Source organism: Gobio gobio (genome assembly GCF_949357685.1).
Source record: "Gobio gobio genome assembly, chromosome: 18".
Classification (NCBI taxonomy): Eukaryota; Metazoa; Chordata; class Actinopteri; order Cypriniformes; family Gobionidae; genus Gobio; species Gobio gobio.
The window spans coordinates 24884938-24908888 of NC_137111.1; the positions used below are offsets into that span (position 1 = coordinate 24884938).

The 23951-nt window shown below is 38.0% G+C and overlaps 1 protein-coding gene across 1 annotated transcript; it reads left to right on the plus strand.

The window, feature by feature from the left end:
• Nucleotides 1–23661, plus strand: rtf1 (RTF1 homolog, Paf1/RNA polymerase II complex component). Its single transcript, XM_079841963.1, has 18 exons — nucleotides 1–138; nucleotides 1853–1963; nucleotides 10585–10735; nucleotides 10822–11026; nucleotides 12751–12868; nucleotides 12958–13069; nucleotides 13349–13490; nucleotides 14900–15077; nucleotides 15224–15306; nucleotides 15392–15479; nucleotides 15677–15784; nucleotides 15883–15960; nucleotides 16043–16164; nucleotides 17740–17797; nucleotides 20063–20140; nucleotides 20245–20343; nucleotides 20428–20542; nucleotides 22522–23661. The coding sequence occupies exons 1-18, from the start codon at nucleotides 55–57 to the stop codon at nucleotides 22626–22628; spliced, it is 2037 nt and encodes a 678-aa protein (XP_079698089.1). The 5' UTR covers nucleotides 1–54; the 3' UTR covers nucleotides 22629–23661.
• The last annotated feature ends 290 nt before the right edge of the window (nucleotides 23662–23951 follow it).

Below are 23951 nucleotides of genomic sequence, written 5' to 3' on the forward strand. Positions count from 1 at the left end.
AGGAGTGCGGCGCTGCTGTTTAAACACACACACAGGGGAGCCAGGCAGCTAACCATGGTGAATGTAAAGAAACGGAAAGGTCGGGTCGTGATTGACTCTGACTCGGAGGATAGTGCAAGCGATGATAATTTGGATCAGGTAGGAATATCATTCACGTGAATGTGATCCAAAAACCTCGCTGTTTACCGATCTCTACGGCGCTAAGGTGTCAGAACTGTATATGTGTGTTGAAGTCCCATGCTAAGTGATGAGGGAAAGCTAGCTGGTTAGCAGGGCCTGTATGGTGGCGGCGTGTTGGTTTTAAGACATTTACACCTTGATTTTTTATATTTTGCGTGCTCTTTATTGTCGCCTGCAGCACGCGGGTATTTTGGCTTTACAAAAGTGGCCGCGTGCGTTTAGAACCTTTTCTGTTTATGACGTCACGGCGCCGCGGCTAAACTTCTATTTCGGTTGTGGCTGTAGAAATATGACAGACTAGAGCGGACAGACTCTTCTCAAACGCGTTCTGAAAGCAGCTTTTGATTGGACAGTTGAAAGTCACATGATACATGAAAATAAGACTATGGAGGAGACATTCGAGTAATAAAGTTTACTGTTGTGCCACTGTAAGAGCTTAACGCAAAATATATGATTTTAAACATCCATTTAGACAAAAAGTGCTTTTGAACATTATTTAATTTAATGGTAATATTTTATGATAATAAATCATTGAACATTTTATTTTATTTATGGCAGAGGTTTCCAATCTTTTAGAAGTCACAGACTCCTAAATATGATAATCCGCATGTGTCCATCCTAAACTTTTTAAAGGCAAATATATAGCTTGTATAAAGACCCAATATATATACTGTGAAAAGAAATATTATAAATATGTCTAAAATATTATTTGGAAAATATTTAGTTTCTTTTAATTTGCATTATTAAATTATTTTTTCTTCTACTAACTAGTACTGTACTGTTAGATATTTTTGTTAATATAATTTCATACTTTTTTTAGTTAGTAATTTTAGTCTAATTGTTGTTTATTTTATTCTAATTTGTATTAATTATAATATAGTTACTTGTGTATTTTAATTGTTTATTTTTAATAAAATAAATTTCAGCGCTCTTGAGTCCCCAGACCCCAGTTTGAAAACCCTTGCTCAATGGCCAATAAATGAATTTGAACCATGATACACCCCCTATAGGCAGCACTCCACACTACACTGCTTTATCAACCTGTGCACTTGTTTTCATTTCCTGATGGTGTTGACAAATTACAGAGCTAGCCAGCTAGCCGCCAAACAGAGCACAACACAAACACTAACAGCAGTGATTACAGACATTGTTACTATACAAAAATGTGTTTTGAGTTGCATACATATGTTATGCTGAAATTTTAATGAATACTAGCAGATTAAACAAGTACCATTTCATGATTATGCTCAAACACAGGTCATATTTGGACTGAAAACCCCATGCTTGACATCTGTCTGTGCATTGGGAGGATTAGACCCTGTTTAGCTGTATAGTGTTTGTTAGAGCATTGAGAGTGTTGGGTTATAACTATCCCAAATCCCTCTGTGTTATGTGTCTAGTACTCCAGGATAAAACTAGCTCATAATCAGACAGACACCATCACAGGCAAGCTCATAGATCGCTATTTGGTTTCATTAAAAAGAAAGGAAAGCTGCTTTTGTTCTTCATAATAGCTACACAGCATTATTTCCACTGCCACACCTTCCCTGCAGACTTCAAACATAAAGTAGAATTTTGTGGTCATGGACAACAAAGAGTACTTCTTCTCCAAGTACAAGGAATTTCACTTGGTGCTTGAGAAAAGCTGTCAATCTTCCTCTGCTTTTTGCAGGAGCTGCTGTCTCTTGCCAAGAGAAAGCGTGTGGATTCTGATGAACAGGAAGAGCCTGTTAGTAAACCTGCCGCCTCCACGGACTCAGAGACATCAGACAGCGATGATGAGGTATGGGGCTTTTAGTTACTAAAGATTGGTGCTGACTCTTTTGGATATTCAGTCAGGGTTTTTCCTGGGTCAAAAATGGTCGGGCAAACACGATCATCCACACACACAATTCAAGGTACCCTACATATGCGAGCACTGTCAATAAGTCCAAAATTAACTTATCCTATATATTAATGAAATAAAAAAGCACTTAGAACTATTTTATATTTAATAATCTGTAAATTTATATCTAAAAAGTCACTGAGTGACTGATTGAAAAGTCAGTAATAAAATGAACAACAAAGTAACACATTACTTATAAAACCTGGCAGGTCTATTATTTTGCATTTATACTCCAATACTTACTGCACAGGTCATTTGACATACAGTGTTGGTTATAATTAAAGGATTCACGAGTGTGCAGAACTCGCGTTGAACCAAATCTCCGCCTTTTTGAGCAATGTTTAGCGGATTCTTTAACTTTAACACATCTGATTGTAACGGTGCACAAAATTGACGGTTCGGTACGTACCTCGGTTTTGAAGTCACGGATCGGTACAGCAGTTTTACAAATTTGTTTTTTATTTATTTTATTAAACAGTGGTTTACTGAAAAAAAATAGTGTCTGTCCTTAAATGAATTCAATTATAACTCGTTTTTTGAAGATAATGCTGTAAACAAATAGGGAGCCCTTACTTGCACATTATTATAGGTAATATTAAAGGTTAACAACAGAGCCCAAACTATTAGCCTAAATTGCTATTTATTTTTAGATATAATAATCAACACTCAAATAACAGTACGCAAACATGTCAACTTCACATAAGGCAGTTTTTGCATTAACTTCTAAATCTAATTATAAAATAGTTTTTTTTCCCTCCAATTTGTTGTTGAAATAACAACATAATCATTTATACACAGTGACAGTGGCTGTCATTTTCATGAACATGCATTAAATAATCAAGACATCAGTAACAGGTTCAGTAGAATATAATGAATATAGCGGCTAATATAGGTCAAATATTCAGTGAAAGAGTTGATTTCTCTAGTGAACTCACAGCTGTGGACACTGAATGATTTCTGAGGTCATGTGATGCTGCGTGACATTGTTCTCAAGCTGTTTTAATATTAATTGATGTCTTTCTGCTGTTGAAACACTGATTGAGCGATTACACCACATATGATGTGTTTCAGTAAGTTGTAATGTATCTTTACCTTACCGTAAGATATTAATTCATGTTTATTCTTTAGGAAGAGATGATCGATCGTGTTCACAGATGATTGCGTTCACACACGCGCTGCCCGGCTGTTTGAACTGACGCGCCTATTCAGTCACGTCACATTAAAGAGCGTTTATCATTTGAATTTCGTAATAAAATGGACTGAATACTTAATATGTTCGTGTGGGAACTCGGATTGAAGTGTGTTCCGCGGTTAAAACAAGCCGACTATTAACTGTTAAAGATTGCATTCGGAAACCGTTCGGTAGGCGCGTGCACCGTACTGAAAGCCCTGTACCGAAACGGTTCGGTACGTCTACCGTTACACCCCTATCTGATTGCCTATTGCGTTCACACGCTCAACAGCTATGTCTGTGATTGGCTACAAAGCTCAATAGACTTGGTCGGCATTATTGGGAACGCCCACAAAAACGTCATATCTGTTTATGCCGTGGGGAAAACAAGCCTTTCGAATGAACGTGCATAGACCTTGTTAGATGCTTTATCTTTACTTTTTGTAATGATTACGATTGATTTTAGAATAAACAGATGGAGCCATTTGTTAATTTCGAAAGCCTGTCCATTACAATAAAACATTTTCACTACATGATGCTGGTATTATTGTAAAGATAAAAAAATAAGAGATTTCATTACGGCAAGGGCAAAAGTTGTTTAACAAAAACGCCAATATAGTCATTCTTGTCACAGGACTCAAAGTGCGTCAAAAAGCAGTCAATTTATCATTAAAGCAGTTTTCACGCAAGCTATCACATAGTGTGTGAGGTTAATAATGTACAAAACATTCAAAAGTCTTCTTTATTTAATTAAGGGAAGGGCTGGGCTCATGTTTGTGCTTCAAGCTTACAAGGCGATGTAGTCACATTACATGTACAACATGACATTTTCTCGTCAGAATGCATGCTGCTCCCCCAAATATTACACGACATAGCCTGCTTCATAAATCAAGTCTTTCGATGAAGACGACTGCTATAAAAAAGCAAAAAACGTTGCTATTGTCAGTGATTTGAGAATAGTATTGTGACACTGACATGTCAACTCCAGATTTGCTTTGTGAAATGTAAATGCTGAACTAATTCATTCGTGCTTGGCTGTACTAACAAGAAAAACGAATAAATAAACAGATAAAGCCACATGCATGCAAGACAACAGAACACTGATGGATGTCTAAACTTTATCTAAACTTGTGTCATTGATGCCAAACAGCTCATCATATAGGCTAACTGGGTTTTAGGCTTTTGACAAATGTTTGTTAAACGTGGCACTGTGGTAAATTAACATTTGACATTAGACTCTGCGCACTACATGTTTATATTCTTGCCCAAACAAATGCATACATAAACAAATGCCCGTTGCATTGCACACGGCATATTCAGAAAAAAATGTAATAGCACAAGACAAGTTTTATTATCATTTTAAAGTGTTAAATGTATTTAATGCATGCATTAAATTCAGGAATACTGACTAAACATCTTTATCGAAAGACGGAGATTTATGAAGTAGGCATGTTGTGTAATATTTGTGGGAGTAGCATGCATTTTGATGAGAAAATGACACCTCTGGCCATTGCGTTGGGTAATTTTTCCAGCCACAGATAGCCTACTACTGTACGAACAATCCAACCCAATACGGCTGAGTTTTTCTATATATCTTGCTTATTATTATTCAGTTTTCAAAAACAAAAAACAAACATAAATTGGGGGATACACATAACAGATCTTCCATTGTACAGGGTAAAACATTAAATTTAGCAAATTACTTTTTTCAATATGAGAGATGTTTTAATACACTTCTTATTTCTAGTAATTGAGTGCAATGAGTCATGACATATTTTAAGAGCTTTACAGAAAAACTTAAAGGGGTGGTAAAACACATTCTTTTGAAGGCTTGATTGTGTTTGTGGGGTGCACTGTAACATGTGTTCATGCTAGGGCTGTAATCAACCAAAGAAAATCTTGGTCGACTGAAGTCCTGAAATTTTCGACTAAAAATCGACTAAAATTACGTTAGGAAAAAAAAAACGTTAAATGAATAAGCTGCGCACTGTGCGCAGTACTTGGTAGCCTTGTTGTCTACCTAAATTAATTATAAATAAACATAAAAAACTAGTAGGCTATTTGCAGTATATTAAATAGTTTTTGAGCTGATTATTTTGCTCTGAAATGAGTCTGACACACGAGTCTGTCGGCTCTGACAGCGTTGCATCAAGTGCACCTGCGCAATATCATAGACTATGACTTCCGAAAATATAGTACTATGTGTTGTCAACTAGATATCATCACAAGAACTTTTGAGGAATATGCAACATAATTTAGACAATTGTTTTTGTCATATGTATTATAATAACTGACAGACACTATCGTTTCAGCCACTCTGTGCAGCTCGAACAGGAGCTGAGCTCAGCTTCGCGGCTGAGACACGAATAGACTATTAACTTAAAGCTTTTACTCTTAAACACAAAAGGCACGTCCACTTTAATAAAAAAGGAATATTTATTAAACAAGCCAGATCAAGAGCAGAAAAAACGCTCTCACAATTAAATAAATAATATACAAGAAAATAGCCTTCTTCAATCTGTCTCTCTTCTCCAGTGGGTTGGGCTAATCCAAAAGAAGTGAAAACAATGGGGGTGTTCTGAAGACACACTGTTACCTTTGGAACAGGGCTGCTCTGAAAACACCCCCATTAGCAATTAGTGCTTTCCACCTGATCAAATGAACGCGGCGCGGCAAAACTGATGAAATGAATGAACGCAGCAAAACTAATGAAATGAACGTGGCTCGGCAAAACTGATGAAATGAATGCGGCAAAACTGACAGTACAGATCCACTTATAGCGCGGTGTTGTGATGCTTTCCCTCATGTATATTTTGATGGGCGTTCCTCAAGTTTACCGCTATGGGTGTGCGTTTGAGCCAGCGGGGAATGAAAAACAAAAGACCCGCGAGAGACTTCTCTTCGCCAGTTGGCTGGGCTAATCCAAAAGACGTGAAAACAATGGGGGTGTTCTGAAGACAGACTGTTACCTGTGAAACAGGGGTGCTCTCAAAACACCCCCATTAGCAATTAGTGCTTTCCACCTGATCAAATGAACGCGGCACGGCAAAACTGATTAAATGAAAGCAGCAAAACTAATTAAATGAACGCGGCAAAAAATCGACCAATCTGAATTTTGGTCGAGCCAGAACGTATCGACTAATAATCGACTAATCGACTGGGAGATTACAGCCCTAGTTCATGCTTCGTTTAAAAAAAATTTGCATTATTTTTCATATATTTGACCTTTATTCTACACTGCTCTGTCCCTCCTTGTAAAACGGTCTGATGCTTTCCGGGTTGTATGAAGCCAGTCCCTCAAAAATACGCAGTGGGCTCAGATTGGTTAGCTGGCCCAGTGTGTTGTGATTCGCTAACCGCAGTGCACGTTTGTCGGAAGCGATACACCCCTTACCTTTACCGGTAGACTGTGCTTTGGTCAGTATTAGAAACGATGGCGTCAAAAAAACCATACCAATCTGAGCCCGAATCAGACCCAGAACATTTTAGTGAAGATGATCGAGCAGAACCTGTTCAGTCCTCAAGAGTAAAGACTGCGGATCTATAGTGATCGCTACTGAATGGCACTTTTGTATTTTTAGAACGATTATAGCCAAATATCTGGGGCAAGAACTATTAACCCAAAACGAACACTAAACACTGGCTTTACTATAGTAGCCAAATCACACACAGAACCATGTTTAGCATGCCTGTAGATAAACAATACATAAAAGCTCTAATCAAAGAATCATTTACACTAATGCCAAGTTCGCTGTTGAGATTTTAACATTTGGTGTTTGTAACGTTAGGTGTTCGTCGGATAAAGTATGAATGAGCATTTAACAGACTGGTTTGCAGAACAGAGTTGTCATCTGTTTACTTCCTTGCTACAACGTACAATTAACCTATTACAGGAAAACATTTAGACGAAAAATAAATCAGACTTACAGGTTGTGGCCCGTTAACAGCTTCTGTTTGTAAATCCAGCTTTCAGGACAAGCCGTGGTGCAAATCCGGCATTGAACTCGCGAAGATTGTGGATGTTTTCCTCCGTGAAATGTGCAGCGCGCGCGTCGTGCATCCACGCACAGGCAGTGTTTGTCTCGCGCATCTGACGTTGTGCAAATCCGGCATTGAACTCGCGAAGATTGTGGATGTTTTCCTCCGTGAAATGTGCAGCGCGCGCGTCGTGCATCCACGCACAGGCAGTGTTTGTCTCGCGCATCTGACGTTGTGCAAATCCGGCATTGAACTCGCGAAGATTGTGGATGTTTTCCTCCGTGAAATGTGCAGCGGGAGGCGCGAGCCCGTCGCGCATGATTCACACTGAACCGCTCATGAATTGCAACGGACGAATATTGTCCATTATGTCACATTTTCCAGTCTTCTCCTCCGACCCTGTCTGTCTCGTGCTTTATGATGGGCAGCATATATCTGAGACCTGTTCCCCTCTGTCTCAAACACACATGCATATAACATGCTGTATATTAAACGCCCATCCCCAGACCTGCAATCCGGATGAAAATAACAGTGTTTCGTCGGCATTTCAGCAACACCACTCCTGCCTGTAGCCTACCACTATACCACAACAGCGCCGCGATACAAAATGGCCTCACCCCCCCTTATTTAATATTCTCAGAGGAGGGGTTTATGTAAATATTGGGACTGGTGATGTCACCAACCCTGGAGGAATGTCTGTAGTCGCCTACTGGCCGTTTACTGTAGTCCTTAGAAATGGATTTCTTTAAAAGCAAATATCTCCCTTTGCTTTAAACTTTGAACGTTGTAACTTTGCAGATGTTGTTTATGCTCAAGCAGCAACATTATACGCTAGCTAAAGTTAGAACAGTGAAATCGTGGTTTACCACCCCTTTAAATGCAGGTGTGATAGACATTACTTAAGCTTTATGAATATGAACCTATATATGGCTCTGTCAAGCGGCAGAAGTGATTCTATATAGGCTATACTGGGTTAATGCCATGCATTTCCAGTGTAGGGGAATGGACTGTTTTCCCCCACGCCAACTTCACCCCCCACGCCACGCCCCCCAGCTATGACACGAAAGCGACCAAGTCTATGCTGCAAAAGCACATTGTAAATAGAAACCCCTGACGCTCTTCACAGAGCGCTTACACAAACACTCACAGGAGCATTTTAAAGCATCCAGCTCTCAGGTTTCATCACATTAAATTATCAAATAAATTTTTTTCCGGACAAAGATTCATTTTGGCTGCCGGCAAATTATTTTCAATGCAGGAAAAACCCTGCAAACATTAGCTTGAACCATTTAGAATAGGGTTTTGCTGATAGACTATGATACAGTGTATCAACGATAGTCAGAGATATTGGCAATAGCCGATGCCTTTGACGATATCATGATGATAATTGGCTAATTTTCCCATTAATGTGTTAAATTACTATTATGAATGTTGTTGTTATTTTTATTATCAGGCTATTATTGTTATCAAATTAATATTCAGGCTTTCAATTAATTTGCCTTTCCATAATTTCATAGCATCACCGTATAACCACAATTGCGACAGATTGAGGACTGCTCAATGAAAAGGTTTTTAAAACAGACTACAAAACTACATCCCACATTAAAATTAAATTGCAAGGTGAACTATTCACACATTGTCAAGAGTGTTTGTTATAAAAGAGACACATTTTGATGATGCTAAAAACACTAATACAATACAATTACAATTTTGTATTAATATTATTAATAATAATATTATTACTAAAATTATATAATAATAGTCTTTAGGTCCGAACACAGCACAATAATCAGTCATCTATGAAAATCAAAAGCAGCTTCAAACACAGAATTAAAAAACAAATTTATTTTACAAGAAATATTGTTTCTATCATTAATGTATGGCCCACAAGAGAAATATTAAGCAAATAAATTAAGATTGATATAACGTTATCAGCATATGTTGAGGTAGATTCAGCTCTTGTCGTGTCTGAGTTAATGCAGCGACAGATAGCAAAGCTCAGCCAGTTTTTGCTTTCACTTTCAGTGAATATTTGACTGTAGTTTGAGACTCTCTTCACCGGCATAACTCTCGTGCAAAGTTTGCAAATTGCCTGTGTGATATCCACAAGCTCGCCTTTTGGGTGAAATATTTTTATGCAACATGACATTTTTCTCTATCACCAACTCCATCTTTGCTCGCAAAATGTTAACCAACGATTCTCATTTTCTGCAATAATAAAAATTAATAAATGAATCAGATAAGTAAACTATTGCACCCCCACGCAAGATAATATTGCGTATCTGCGATCTCACAGGCTGATGATATGACTATGGAGCATATCGCCCGACACTAGTCTAGAAATATCATTCAGAACACTGAAGATCAGAGATGTGTGAATACAGTTGATCCTACTCATCTCAACAGGCCTTCTTTAGCTGATGTAATTTTCACCTCACAGGAACCAAGCAAATTATCATCACGGTTTTATTGTATTCTTTACTGTAAGTAAAAGTTCAGGATGTCTGCCAGATCAGTATCATACAGTGAGAATACACTTTTATCATCATTAGCATATGCATGTTTCGTTTATTTGTTTGTTTTTTCAAACAAATCAAGGTCAAAACATATTTTATTATGTCATAAATCGATAATACAGTAAAAAAAAACTTTCTCTGGTGATGTATGCTGGACTTCTCCAATCATTTAGTCCCCTTAAACCTGCCCTATTATTTTACAATCAACTGCAAGCACACATTCAGATCTGCCTTTTCCAAACAACAACCGATGAATTGAACCAAGTCACCCATTTTTATTTCTCTTTGTAAAATCACTCAGGTGTACAGACGTAAAAACCTGTTGCTACTTTTCCATTTAATATACAGTTTTGGTCTTATTCTGAGTGGTTTATTAGTGCATGTTATTCCACAAATATTAGTCTTGGTGTTGTTTTTAGCTACTGTTATAGTAATCTCGATCTCATGATTTAATTTTTCTCATTGATTACCATTTCAAGTAGACTTTCAATGAAAATTAGAAGGCAGTGTAATGAGAGAGCACAATTTTTTTCAAGCTTATGCAGTAATGTTGCAGAAATCTGCAGGCTTTTGTGGTTATTTAAATAGTCCATTTACTAACAGAGCAAAAAGGTGCAGTTGTCCTTTTAGGTCTTGATCATTTCAATGGCAAAATGTACAGTGATATTTAGAACATACTACAAAACTAAATACATTGAATCAGTTGTGTCTTATGTCTGACTGTGCGATTGAAGTGTGTTATGTATTTGAAATGCCGTTAAAAATATCCTGGGTCTGAAAGAAATCCTCAGTGTCCATGTCAAAAGTTGTTTGTAAATTAAACGCCTTATCGATGTGTTCTATTGATCTGTTAGTGGACTGTTGGAGGCACTAAAACCAAAAAGAAGGGGAAACCTAGCAAAGGGCCTGAAAAGAAGAACACAGTCAAGAAAAGAAAGGGCAAGGCGGCTTCATCCGGCAGCTCAAATGGAGGCAGCTCAGCAGAGAGTTCGGCTCCAGAGGAGGGTAAGGCAGCGGTTTGAATTCTGTAATGCTGTTTTCTGGAAAAGTACATTTCGAAAGTTGTTTATCCCTGCTTTATGTTTCATAAGGTGAGGTATCAGACTCCGACAGTAACAGCTCATCCTCCAGCTCAGATTCTGACTCGTCATCAGAGGATGAGGTTTTCCGGGATGGTTATGGAGATGATCTAATGGGGGATGAGGAGGACAGGGCCCGTTTGGAGCAGATGACGGAAAAAGAGAGGGAACAGGAGCTGTTTAACCGTATAGAGAAGAGAGAAGTCCTCAAGAGGAGGTGAGAGGAGTTTCAAAACTCAGATCTGAGTGGCCAAGGTCTGAATTATTCTTAATGAGCATTAAAATACTGCAATATTCTCAATGTTGTATCTTGTTATCTTTTATTCTATATTTTCAGTTGTCATTTTAATTTTAGTTTAGGCTTCAGTATTTTGAAGTGCCCCTAATATGCTTTTTCAGATATTACCTTTCATGCAATGTGTAATATAGCTGTTTGTGAATGTAAAAGGTCTGCAAAGTTTCAAAGATCAAAGTGCATGATAAATAGTTATTGTCTCCTTAAAGAAAGAATCCTAACTGGCATGAACTCAGATTCTGAACTGCCGAAATGAGTCATCAGTTTGCATAATGGCAGCCTATGGTCTTCTTTGGCTGCCTGTGAACGACGTCTACTTTGACCCTCTGTAAAACACTGTAGTTGTAGCTGAGGCCTGGAAGTGTTTGATTTATTTTGTCAAAATGTAAAGAAAACAGACACTGATTTCTGTGCTGTGAGCATAGACTGTAAAAAAAATGGACTAAGAGTCTGTGACGTCACTCATAGGATTCTGAAGAGCAGTTTTGAAGCGTAAAGGTACTGCTTGTCAAAGCGTAGGGATGAGCTGGCCATTGACATCTTGGCAGCACGTCACTCCATGATAACAGAAAATGGGCAAAGAGGCGGGACGTGGGTGGAGCTGAGGTGACACGATGACTAACAGACAGCAGATAAATGGCTATCCACCTGTCACTTAAAGTGGCCACGCCCTTAATTATGCAGAACTTTAAGGCTTTATATAATGTAAACGAATGAGTTATAAAAAAAATTCACCCCCCTCACAGTTGACATGAAGGGCAAAATTAGCCATTTAGACCAAAGGTACAATTTGTACCAGGCTGTAAACATGTTTTTTTTCTGCTGTAAAGTTGGGCATTTTAACATGGGGCTCAATGAGATTCTGCTCCCTTCAGGAGCCTGTCCCTAGTGGCCAGTCGATGAATTGCAGTTTAAGTCTCTTCTGTATTGGCTTCAAGAGAATCTGTGGGATGTTGCCGCTTGGCTGTGAGTCCACTTTGTATACACTTCAAAAGGATGAGGACTCATACTAGAATTGATATGGAAAAAAACAACATCAGCTTTACTGTTTGTATCGCTGTGTATCATATATGGTAAAAGGCGTTTTATTTTCTACATGCGCTGTAAGCGGTAGACCAATCACAACAAACTGGGCCACCTGGCCAATCAGAGCAGAGTAGGCTCTCAGAAAAGAGGGGTTTAGAGAGGCTGAATCTTTGAACAAACTGTTTTCAGACTCTTGAGAAATAAGGTGATGTGCAATCAATGTATATTATGAGAAAATTAATTAATTTATTTATTCATTTTTTTACCTTGAATGCATGTAAATCTATTGTCTTACTGTTGTTGAAATCTATTGTAGCATTGTATATTTATATAGCTTTAATTTTTTGTTTTTTTTTAATACTGAAACGTATTTCAGTTAGTTTCCATTTCTCATTTTTGTTTAAGTATTTTTTTATTTCAGCTTTTTGAATTACAGAGAAAAAAATTGCTAATGCATTAGGTGTTAATTACAGAATTTTTATAATATATATTATAATAATATTAATAATAACAACGCTGGTTGTATTGTGCAGTAATAAACTAAAACTAAATAAAGTCTTTCTGTGAATGAAGGCAGAATCATTTGTAAAGAAACAGTTAAATGTTTTTCTCACAATAAGGTTTGAAATAAAGCAAAAACTGAAGACGGCGAAGAAGAAGGAAAAGGAAGAAAAGAAGAAGAAACAGGAGGAGGAGCAAGAGAAGAGAAAACTGTCTCAGGTCCCCGACACTCAGGTGGTAAGTAAACCGTATAGCTAACAAGCCCGTTCTAAAATAGAAATGCAAACATGATTTTACACTCGTGTTTCCTCTCTCTATTCATGCAGGTAATGTCCCATAACAAAGAGAGGAGGATTAAGAGAGATGAGAAGCTGGACAAGAAGTCACAGGCCATGGAGGAGCTGAAAGCAGAAAGAGAGAAGAGGAAAAACAGAACTGGTACTTTTCTTACCGCTTTCTCGTTGTTAATCAGAAAATATTGAATAACAGACTGAATTTAAAATAAGATTTAATCATTTAAATACAAAATAGCCCTATTTACCCTAGATGATGATAACTGGATGCCACACATGCAGGCCGATCTAACTACAATGTACATACTAATGTTTAAAACTGGGGGTCTTTTATTTAGCATTAAAAAACAAAACAAAAAAACTGAAAATTAGCATTCTGTAGCCAGTGATGCCAGTATCTGATCTATAACCTTTAACCTTTCAGCTGAGCTCCTTGCCAAAAGGCAGCCGCTGAAGACAAGTGAGGTCTACTCAGATGATGAAGAGGAGGAGGAAGATGATGATGACAAGTCTTCAGTAAAGAGTGACCGCAGCTCAAGGTCTTCGTCTTTTGATGAAGAGGAGGAGTAAGTATTAGACGATTTACCTTCTTTACATGAACCTTCTTAGTATGAAACAACAATTAGGATGAAATATTACATTATCAGTTAAACATAAAGTAGAATAACATAATTAAAAAAAATTACTTGGACATTTACCATTCAAAAGTTTGAGGTCAGTAAGATTAAAAAAAAATTGTGAAGTATTATTACAATTGAAAATAACTGTATCTTTGGTCAATAGAAAGTTCAAAAGAACAGCATTTATATGAAATATACATCTTTTGTAACATTATAAATATTTTTTGCAACAAAGGTATTAAATTCTTGCTATACAAAAATCTCACTGACCCCAAACATTTCAGTAGTGTATGTATATATTATATACATTTATGTATAGCTTTTATAATTTATATACTTCTAGATTTTAAGTTTATAGATTCATAAAACAGTATTGTAGATTTAGATGGATAGATATAGTGTGACAGTTATGGGATCAAATTCCCGCCTAATATATAGAAGTCACGTATCAAAAAATATGCGTGAATCAACATTTTTAAAACACATAATGCAAAAAAATGAAAAATCAATGCAAAGTTAACCATAATCACAAACAACGCGGTCACAGAAATAAAAATAAGCGTGAATCAAACATTTAAACAAGTTTAAAATGATATTGCTCAAAACTGAAACATGAATTCAAAATGATCTGAATCGCACACAAAATCATGTTTTCTGCTCCGATTTTCATTTTTTGTATGCCTGTGCTCTTTTCTCCTTTGCTCTTGTTTCCACATTCTGCGCTTGCGTTTCCAAAAGTTGCAGTTCGAGTTACATGTAAATCAGGGGCGGGTCTGAGCATCACCATTGGTCCACTAGTTCTAGACTGACAGCTCATCCTCTAGCCAATCAATCGAAGAGGGAAGTTGGCGTCACTATAGTGCGTCTCATGCCGCTCAGTTCAGCCAGCCGCTGTTGAGCTACGAGTATAACGCGTTCTCTATCACTATATCTGCAAGGAAATACTTTATTTTATTGTTATGAATATAGTCTTAGGAATCTATTCTTTTATGTGATAAACGTTTTAGGGGGGTTTCTCACAATTAAAGCAGTCAAATTAAAGTGATCACGAAAACATGATTTTGTGTGCGATTCAGATAATTTTGAATTCATGTTTCAGTTTTTAGCAATATAATTTTAAACTTGTTTAAATGTATGATTCACGCTTATTTTTTATTTCTGTGACTGCGTTGTTTGTGATTCTGGTTAACTTTGCATTGATTTTTCATTTTTTTGCGTTATATTTTCACAAATTTTGATTCACGCTTATTATTTTTTGAAACGTGAGCGCTATATATTAGGTGGGAATTTGATCCCATAGACAGTTCTGTCCCTCCGTAATAAGCATGTTTATCAACTATGCACCTGTATTTCAGGAAAGAGGAGGCTCCGCCCAAGTCCCAGCCAGTGTCATTACCAGACGAGCTTAATCGGATCCGGCTGTCCCGGCACAAACTGGAGCGCTGGTGTCACATGCCTTTCTTTGCTAAAACTGTTACTGGTTGTTTTGTTCGAATTGGCATTGGAAACAGCAGCAGCAAGCCTGTTTATCGGGTCAGTGAAAACATTTTACAGTTTCTCATCGTGTTATTAACGTCTTTTAACTTTTGTGATACCACAAACAATTGCTACCTGAAAACACACATTTAAAAAAAATCACATGAAGTATAAAGAGTTATTTCTGAAATTAAATCCTGCAGGTGGCTGAAATCACAGATGTTGTGGAGACGGCTAAAGTTTATCAGCTGGGGACCACACGAACAAATAAAGGCCTTCAGCTCCGGTATGTTTGCCCAGGAAAACCGATTATATGTGCGATCATCTCTTTGTCGTCCATGACTTGTGTAATATGTATTGACTGTTTGCAGACATGGAAATGACATGCGTGTCTTCAGACTTGAGTTTGTGTCCAATCAGGAGTTCACTGAAAGCGAATTCATGAAATGGAGAGAGGCGGTGAGTTTTAAATGTGGAGTGTTCAATAACATAAAATTGTCTCATTTGTACTGGCATTTATTTAATTTACATTATGGAAACTACATTTGAATTGGGATTGTATTTTAGTTGCATTTTAGGTTAATTGTAGAACTGCAGTCACACTGTAGCATTATGGGAAATGCATGTCCAGTAGTAACCTTGTTGCTGCCCCATAGATGATGTCAGCAGGAATGCAGTTTCCTACTCTAGATGAGATCTCTAAAAAAGAGCAGTCCATCAAGGAGGCGGTCAACTACAAATTTAATGACAAAGACATTGAGGATGTAAGTCCCACTGATATCATTTCCTGTTGTCCTTAATACAGGATATCTGATGGTTGTCAACTTTATCATTGTATTAATGTGAATAATTTTTATGACAGATTGTCAAAGAGAAGGACAGATTCCGAAAGGCGCCACCGAACTACGCCATGAAGAAAACACAGCTTCTCAAAGAGAAGGTTGTAATGATTAGATATATTACTTGTGTTGGTTAAGTGCCTACTTGTTGTCATGCTAATCATGCATAACTTGTGTGTACAGGCCATGGCTGAGGAGAGTGGGGATGGAGATAAGGCAAAAGTTCTGCAAGATCAGTTGAATGAGTTGGAGGAGAGGGCAGAAGCACTTGACCGACAGAGAACCAAAAATATCTCTGCCATCAGGTCAGAAACACACATGCACTACTACTACTACTACGCACTACTCAAGTCAACTACTCAATAGTTTGGAGTCTGTAAGATGTTTTTAATGTTTTTGAAAAAAGGTATCTTATGCTTACCAAGGCTGCAGTTATTTGATTAAAAAATACAGTGAAACGGTATTATTACAATTTAAAATAACTGTTTTCTATTTTTATATATTAAATTAAATGTATTCCTTTGATGGCAAAGCTGAATTTTCAGCATCATTACACCTGTCTTCAGAGTCACATGATCCTTCAGAAATCATTCTAATATGCTGATGTAATATGCTAATATCCTGTATTTTTGTGGAAACTGATCATTTCCGCTGCAGGATTCTTTGAATAGAACGATCAAAGGAACAGCATTTATTTCAAATCGAAATATTTTGTTACAATATTATGTCTTTACTGTCACTTTTGATCATTTAATGCATTCTTGGTGAATAAAAGTATTAATAAAAAAATAACTGGTAATACTTTAGAATAATGGTCATTAGTTAACATTAGTTAATGTATTAACTAACCATGAGCAGTACATGTTTTACTGTATTTGTTCATCTTTGTTAACGTTAGTTAATATAAATACAGCTGTTCATGGTTTGTTCATGTTAGTTCACAGTGCATTAACTAATGTTAAAGGGATAGTTCACCCAAAAATGAAAATTAGCCCATAATTTACTCAACCTCAAGTCATCCTAGGTGTATATGACGAATAAAATCGGAGTTCTATTACAAAATTCCAGGCTAATCCAAGCATTAGAATTGGATTAATAGTTGCTCTGTTTTTGAAGTCCATAAAAAGTGCATCTGCCCATCAAATAACATGCTCCACGCGGCTCTGGGGTGTTAATAAAGGCCTTCTGAAGCGAATCGATGCGTTTGTGTAAGAAAAATATCCATATTTAAAACTTTATCAAGTAAAGTTTCGGCCGACGCCTTCCCTGTTCAATTTATGGAAAAATTGTTGAAAGTTCCTCTGCCGATCGAAAGACTAATGCGACCAGTTAGGCTCGTCATGACGTCACGTACGCATCTTGAGTTTCACTTTCAACATTCAACACTTTTCCCCGGAAGGGGGTCGGCCAAAAGTTTACTAGATAAAGTTTTAAATATGGATATTTTTCTTACACAAACGCGTCGATTCGCTTCAGAAGGCCTTATTAACACCCCAGAGCCACGTGGAGCATGTTATTTGATGGGCAGATGCACTTTTTATGGACTTCAAAAACAGAGCCACTATTACTGCAATTCTAATGCTTGGATTAGCCTGGACTTTTGTAATATAACTCTGAGTAAATTATGGGCTAATTTTCATTTTTGGGTGAACTATCCCTTTAGCAAGATTTTAATAATGCATTAGTAAATGTTGAAATTAACATTAACAAAGATTAATAAACGCTTTATAAGTGCAGTTCATTATTAGTTAATGAATCTACTAATCTAGTTAACTAATGACCATTATTCTTGAACAGTTATGTACACACACACACACACACACATACACAAAAAAAACACCCTCTAACCCCTCCTCTTCATAATAATTTTTCTTTTTCAGCTATATCAACCAGAGGAATCGGAGTTGGAATATTGTGGAGTCTGAGAAGGCATTGGTGGTAAGTGTTGTCGTCAATTTTTTTTTTTTTTTTAGCTGTTAAAGGGGTGGTAAAACACATTCTTTTGAAGGCTTGACTGTGTTTGTGGGGTGCACTGTAACATGTGTTCATGCTTCGTTTAAAAAAAAAATTGCCTTATTTTTCATATATTTGACCTTTATTCTACACTGCTCTGTCCCCCCTTGTAAAACGGTCTGATGCTTTCCGGGTTGTATGAAGCCAGTCCCTCAAAAATACGCAGTGGGCTCTGATTGGTTAGCTGGCCCAGTGTGTTGTGATTCGCTAAACGCCTAGTACACGTATGTCGGAAACGTCACGCCCCTTACCGGAGGCTGTGCTTGCTTTGGTCAGTGTTAGAAACAACGGCGTCAATAAAACCATCTGAGCCCGAATCAGACCCAGAACATTTGAGTGAAGATGATCGAGCAGAACCTGTTCAGTCCTCAAGAGTAAAGACTGCGGATCTATAATGATCGCTACTGAATGGCACTTTAACTTTTGTATTTTTAGAATGATTACAGCCAAATATCTGTCGCAAGAACTAACCCAAAACAAACACTAAGCACTGGCTTTAACTAGTAAGTTAGCCAAATCACACACAGAACCATGTTTAGCATGCCTGTAGATAAACAATACATAAAAGCTCTAATCAAAGAATAATTTACACTAATGTCAGGTTCGCTGTTGAGATTTTAACGTTAGTGTTTGTAATGTTAGGTGTTCGTCGGATAACGTTAAGTATGAATGAACATTTAACAGACTGGTTTGCAGAACAGCGTTGTCCTCTGTTTACTTCCTTGCTACAACCTATTACAGGAAAACACATCGATGAAAAATAGATCAGACTTACAGGTTGTGGCCCGTAAACAGCTTCTGTTTGTAAATCCAGCTTTCAGGACAAGCCGTTGTGCATATCCTGTATTGAACTCGCGAAGTTTGTGGAAGTTTGTGGAAGTTTGTGTTGTCCTCCGTGAAATGTGCAGCGCGCGCGTCGTGCATCCACGCACCGGCAGTGTTTTTTTCACGCAGCTGACGTTGTGCAAATCCGGCATTGAAATTGCGAAGATGGTGGATGTTTTCCTCTGTTAGATGTGCTGCAGGAAGCCCCGCGCGCGCCTGATTCCCCGTTGACTCAAACACACGTGCATATAACATGCTGTATGTTAAACGCTCTGCAAGGCACCCCCTTCCCAAGGAAGGCTGAACAGAGCAAGTACCCCAGACCTGCAATCCGGATGAATATAACGGCGTTTCCTCGGCATCGCGGCAACAACACTCCAGCCTAACTAACTTATACCACAACAGCGCCGCGATACAAAATGGCCTCACCCCCCCTTATTTAATATTCTCGGAGGAGGGGTTTATGTAAATATTGAGCCTGTTGATGTCACCAACCCTGGAGGAATGTGTGTAGTCGCCTACTGGCCGTTTGCTGTAGTTCTTAGAAACTGATTTCTTTAAAAGCAAATATCTCCCTTTGCTTTAAACTTTGAACGTTGTAACTTTGCAGATGTTGTTTATGCTCAAGCAGCAACATTACACGTTAGCCAAAGTTAGAATAGTGAAATCGTGGTTTACCACCCCTTTAAGGCGGGCATACACTGTGGGATTTCTGTACGATTTCAGCAAGGTTACCAACTCACACTGTACAAGTCGATCACATGCGATGTTAAGCCAGAGCTCAGGATTTATGTGCTCACACACTGTAAGGTCCGATCGCCGTGCGTGACTTGACTGCTCACACTGTACGTGTGAAATTTGCGCGATAAACCCCCCCATGCCAGGTTGGCTGATGGAGCATATAATATGGTTTACTATAGAGAGATAGCCTATGGTCAAATGCTTCTGTAGTGAATAATTGACTGGGTTTGAGACTTCACTTTAAGGATTTTTAAAGATGAAATTGTTCAACTTCTGCCTTCTAGCAGGCCCAGTGAGGGGAAAATAGGGCATTAAGTTTGTAGATCTGCTTCAGCTTAGCAATACCCTCATGAGGGGTGACCAGAATTTCTGACATGCCAGAAATTCATCGGACTATCCGATTGCCAGTCGGGAGAGGTTTCTTGCCTCTCGTTTCCCCCTTTACACTGCACGAACACCTCACGACAAACAATGCACGACAAAGCTGAAAATTGGCCGCCCCCAAAAAAAGAGTCGCACGTGTCAAAATTCGGCTCGAAATCGGACGAAAATCGCACAGTGTATGCCCAGCTTTACTCTCCTTAAGAACATTTTAGAATCTAAAATGTCTTGATTGTGTTTCAGGCAGAGGGTCAGAACGCGAAGAACCAGCAGATGGATCCCTTCACCAGACGGCAGTGTAAACCGACTATGGTGTCCAATGTGAGGCATCTTCCTGTCAACTTTGCTGTTCTACTTCACTTTTATTCTCATCCTCTTTTGATCATTTAAAATATATATGTATATATATTTTTTTTTTTTCAAAGGCGAGAGACCCGTCAGTTCACGCCGCTATTTTGGCTCATCTTAACCAGAAATATGGTTCAGGCTCAGGCCAAGACAACAGCCAGCAGGCTAATAAACAGGTAACACACACTCACAAACAAGCTCACAGCAACATGAGCCTGTTCTGACCATGAATTCACTTGTTTAACTTGTTTATTATGCAGGGCCAGGCTAGCCAGAAAGACAAAGACAATACCAAGCCAAACAGTGACCTCTCAGAGGACCTTTTTAAGGTTCACGACTTTGATGTCAAAATTGACCTACAGGTTCCTAATGCTGGTAAGTGTGTCTCAGGTCTAATAATTATATTACTATTTTGCATCTGGAAAGCAGTGTGTAATTTACTACAGTTTAAATGGGGGTTGGCTTCATTTATATACACTCATCGGCCACTTTATTAGGTACACCTTGCTAGTACTTGGTCGGACCATTTTGCCTTTAGAACTACCTTAATTCTTTGTGGCATAGATTTAAGCATGCTTGAAACCTTTCTCAGAGATTTTGGTCTGTATTGACTTGATAGAATCATGAGGTGCTGCAGGTTTGTCGGCTGCACATCCATGATCCGAATCTCCTGTTCCACCACATCCCAAACGTGCTTAATTGGATTGAGATCTGGTGACTGGAGGCTATTTGAGTATAGCAAACTTAACACCATTGAACTAGATTTACAAAAAAGACAAGTAAACGGTTAGTAATAAAATAAGAACAAATAAACAAAGAGAAGAGACCGTGAGAGTGCACAGATGGTATCGGTGTATCGATACTGCAAATTGAGACTCATCAGACCAGGCAACGTCTTTTCCAATCTTCTATTGTCCAATATTTGGTGAGCCTGTGTAAATTGTAGCCTCAGTTTCCTGTTCTTAGCTGACAGGAGTGGCATTGGTGTGTCTTCTGCTGCTGTAGCCCTGAATTTGTTGTTCATCGTGTTGTGTGTTCAGAGATGCTCTTCTGCATTCCTTGGTTGAGTTACTGTTGCCTTTCTATTAGCTCAAACCAGTCTGGCCATTGTCCTCTGATCTCTGGCATCAACAAGGCATTTTCATCCAAAGAACTGACGCTCAATTAATATTTGCTCTTTTTCGGACAATTTTCTGTAAACCCTAGAAATGGTTGAGCGTGAATTTCAATAGATCTGCAATTTCTGAAATACTCAGATCTGGCACCAACAACCATGCCGAAATTAGTCACTTAAATCACCTCTCTTCCTCATTCTGATGCTCAGTTTGAACTTCAGCAGATCGTCTTGATCATATCTACATGCCTAAAGGCAATTTTTGGAATCCGATCATATTTAGCAATTGTGAATGGCAAAAATGTTTTACTTTTTTTTAATATATTTTTTACAAATCCATTTTGAGCTGCATTCATGTGTGGTTTGAAATCCTACTCCAATGGCATTTCGGGAAATTTCAGTCTGACCGCTCTAATCGGATTTTGCCACTTTCTCACGCCTTGTGAAATGTCAGAAGTTATAGAAAACATGCTGAAAGTTGCTGCAGAAACAAGGATGTGTTTTTAATGCAGAGTGCCGGTTGAGCAAAAGATATAATAAGTAATGTTTTAAAACCGACGGAAATGACAGCACCGAATAAAGCCACACATACTAGCCTCCTACATTTCTTCCGCTGCCTCAGAAAACACAGTAGTCCAGCGCGGTGGCTAGACATTATGTTTGTTGTTTTTGGCGTATGCCTATTAACACAACGTTGTTGCCATAGAAACCGATGCAGATATTCGGGAAAACGAAAGAACTACATGGATACACAAATCGGAATCAAACAGTTGTGATAAACATGTGGACAGTCAATAATTTAGAACCGATTCCAATCGGATTCACTGATTTGCATTAACAAGCAGTCAAACAGGTGTACCTAATAAAGTGTGTGTGTGTGTGTGTGTGTGTGTGTGTGTGTAAGAACTTTTATAATGTTATAAAATATTTCTATTTTAAATAAATGCTGTAATTTTGAACTTTCTATTCACTAAGAATTCTGGAAAATTAAATTTCAGCTTTGCCCTCACAGAAATAAATTGCATTTTGAAAATGCATTCATGATTTTTAAAATTGTAATATTTCACAATATCACTATTTTACTGTATGATCAAATAAATTCAGCCTTATAAAACATAAGACTTCTTTCAAAAGCATTAAAAAAATCTTACTGATCCCAAACTTTGGAATGGCAGTGTATATGAATCTGATTCTATGATGTGAAATCTTCAATTTTATAATTAATTTCTATCATCAACAGAATCAAAGTCTTTGTCGGTGAGTTCAAATGCATTGCCTGTTAAAGATGGGGCGCCACGGCGATCTCTCAACCTGGAGGACTACAAGAAGAGGCGAGGACTCATCTGACCTACGTTTTTATCCTCCCCTGCATGATTGGACACCTGTTCCGGGAGTCTAAAGCTGCGGCCACCCCTGTGTGTGTGTGTGTGTGTGTGTGTGTGTGAGTGTGTTTGGGAAAGTGTGAGTGAGTGAGTGAGTGTGTGTGTGTGAGAGTGTGAGGGAGAGAGACAGAGAGAGAGTGTGTGTGTGTGTGTGTGTGTGTGTATGATAAAGAGAAAGAATGTGTGTACCTTTAAGGCTGAGTGTGTCAGAGACTGTACGAGTGTGTATGTAAATGTTTCACCTGTTTGTAAGAGGAAATATTCATGAATAATAACTTTCAGGTCTTTTCCTGCAAAGGGTCACTTTTTGAGAGATGAAAATTCCTCTGCATTATTTGCGGCGTGTGCCGACGTGAGAACAGAAGTGCATTACCTCTGATTCTCCTTTTCGTACCAATGTATGCAGCATATTTTCTCCCTCTCAGACCCTCACAGAAACGGCCCTTTTATATCCAAGCTTGTGAATGACTATCTCAAAGGACACTATTAAAAAAAGACAACACAAATCTTGGGGGTTTTTTGAAAGTTATTTTTAGTTGTCGATAATGTGATTGGGTCTGCCTCGCTCCCTTGTTCCTCTTGAAAACGCTCTGAATTTTTGAAAGCTTTTCTCCCCCACCCCCCCCAACCCATGTGTAATGGGTTGATAGGACAGCCCTGCTTAACTCCACTTTCTGGTTTAAAGGCTGAGGGGCCGACCAATCAGAGGGGGAGTCTGACAATGACATCACACTCCCTAAAGATTTGTTTCATGTAAGACGGTGATCAAATAAACGTGTCTGCCATGGGCAAGAAAACAGAATTGATGTATCTTTTTGTTTTGTTTTTACTGCTCTTTATCTTCCACATCCCTCTGTCTCCCTCAGAGCTGATGTAAGTGTTATTGATCATTAATTATTGATGAAGTCTTTTAGTCAGTTCTCGTATCGTTGTGGCATGCCTTGTAAATAAGCGATCTTGAGTGAGCGCTGGTGAATAAAGGAGGAAATGTTTCATAATCCCTGTGTTTGTGTATTCACTCTTTTTACTCATATTTGTACTGTGGTTTGTCATATAAGTTTGAAGAGAAAATTGCAATTTCAAACCAGAGCATTCAAAATTAAAACGCATCCTATATTCACTAAATATAACAAATTGGTGAAAATAGGGGTAGCTTTAAACTATTTTTAAATTGTAAATTAATATATCAGAGATCACAAAATGGGAGTTTAATGGGACCATGAAAAATTACTGTGTGGTAAGAAAGAACAGAGACATTATGTATTATACATATAATATGTATTATATT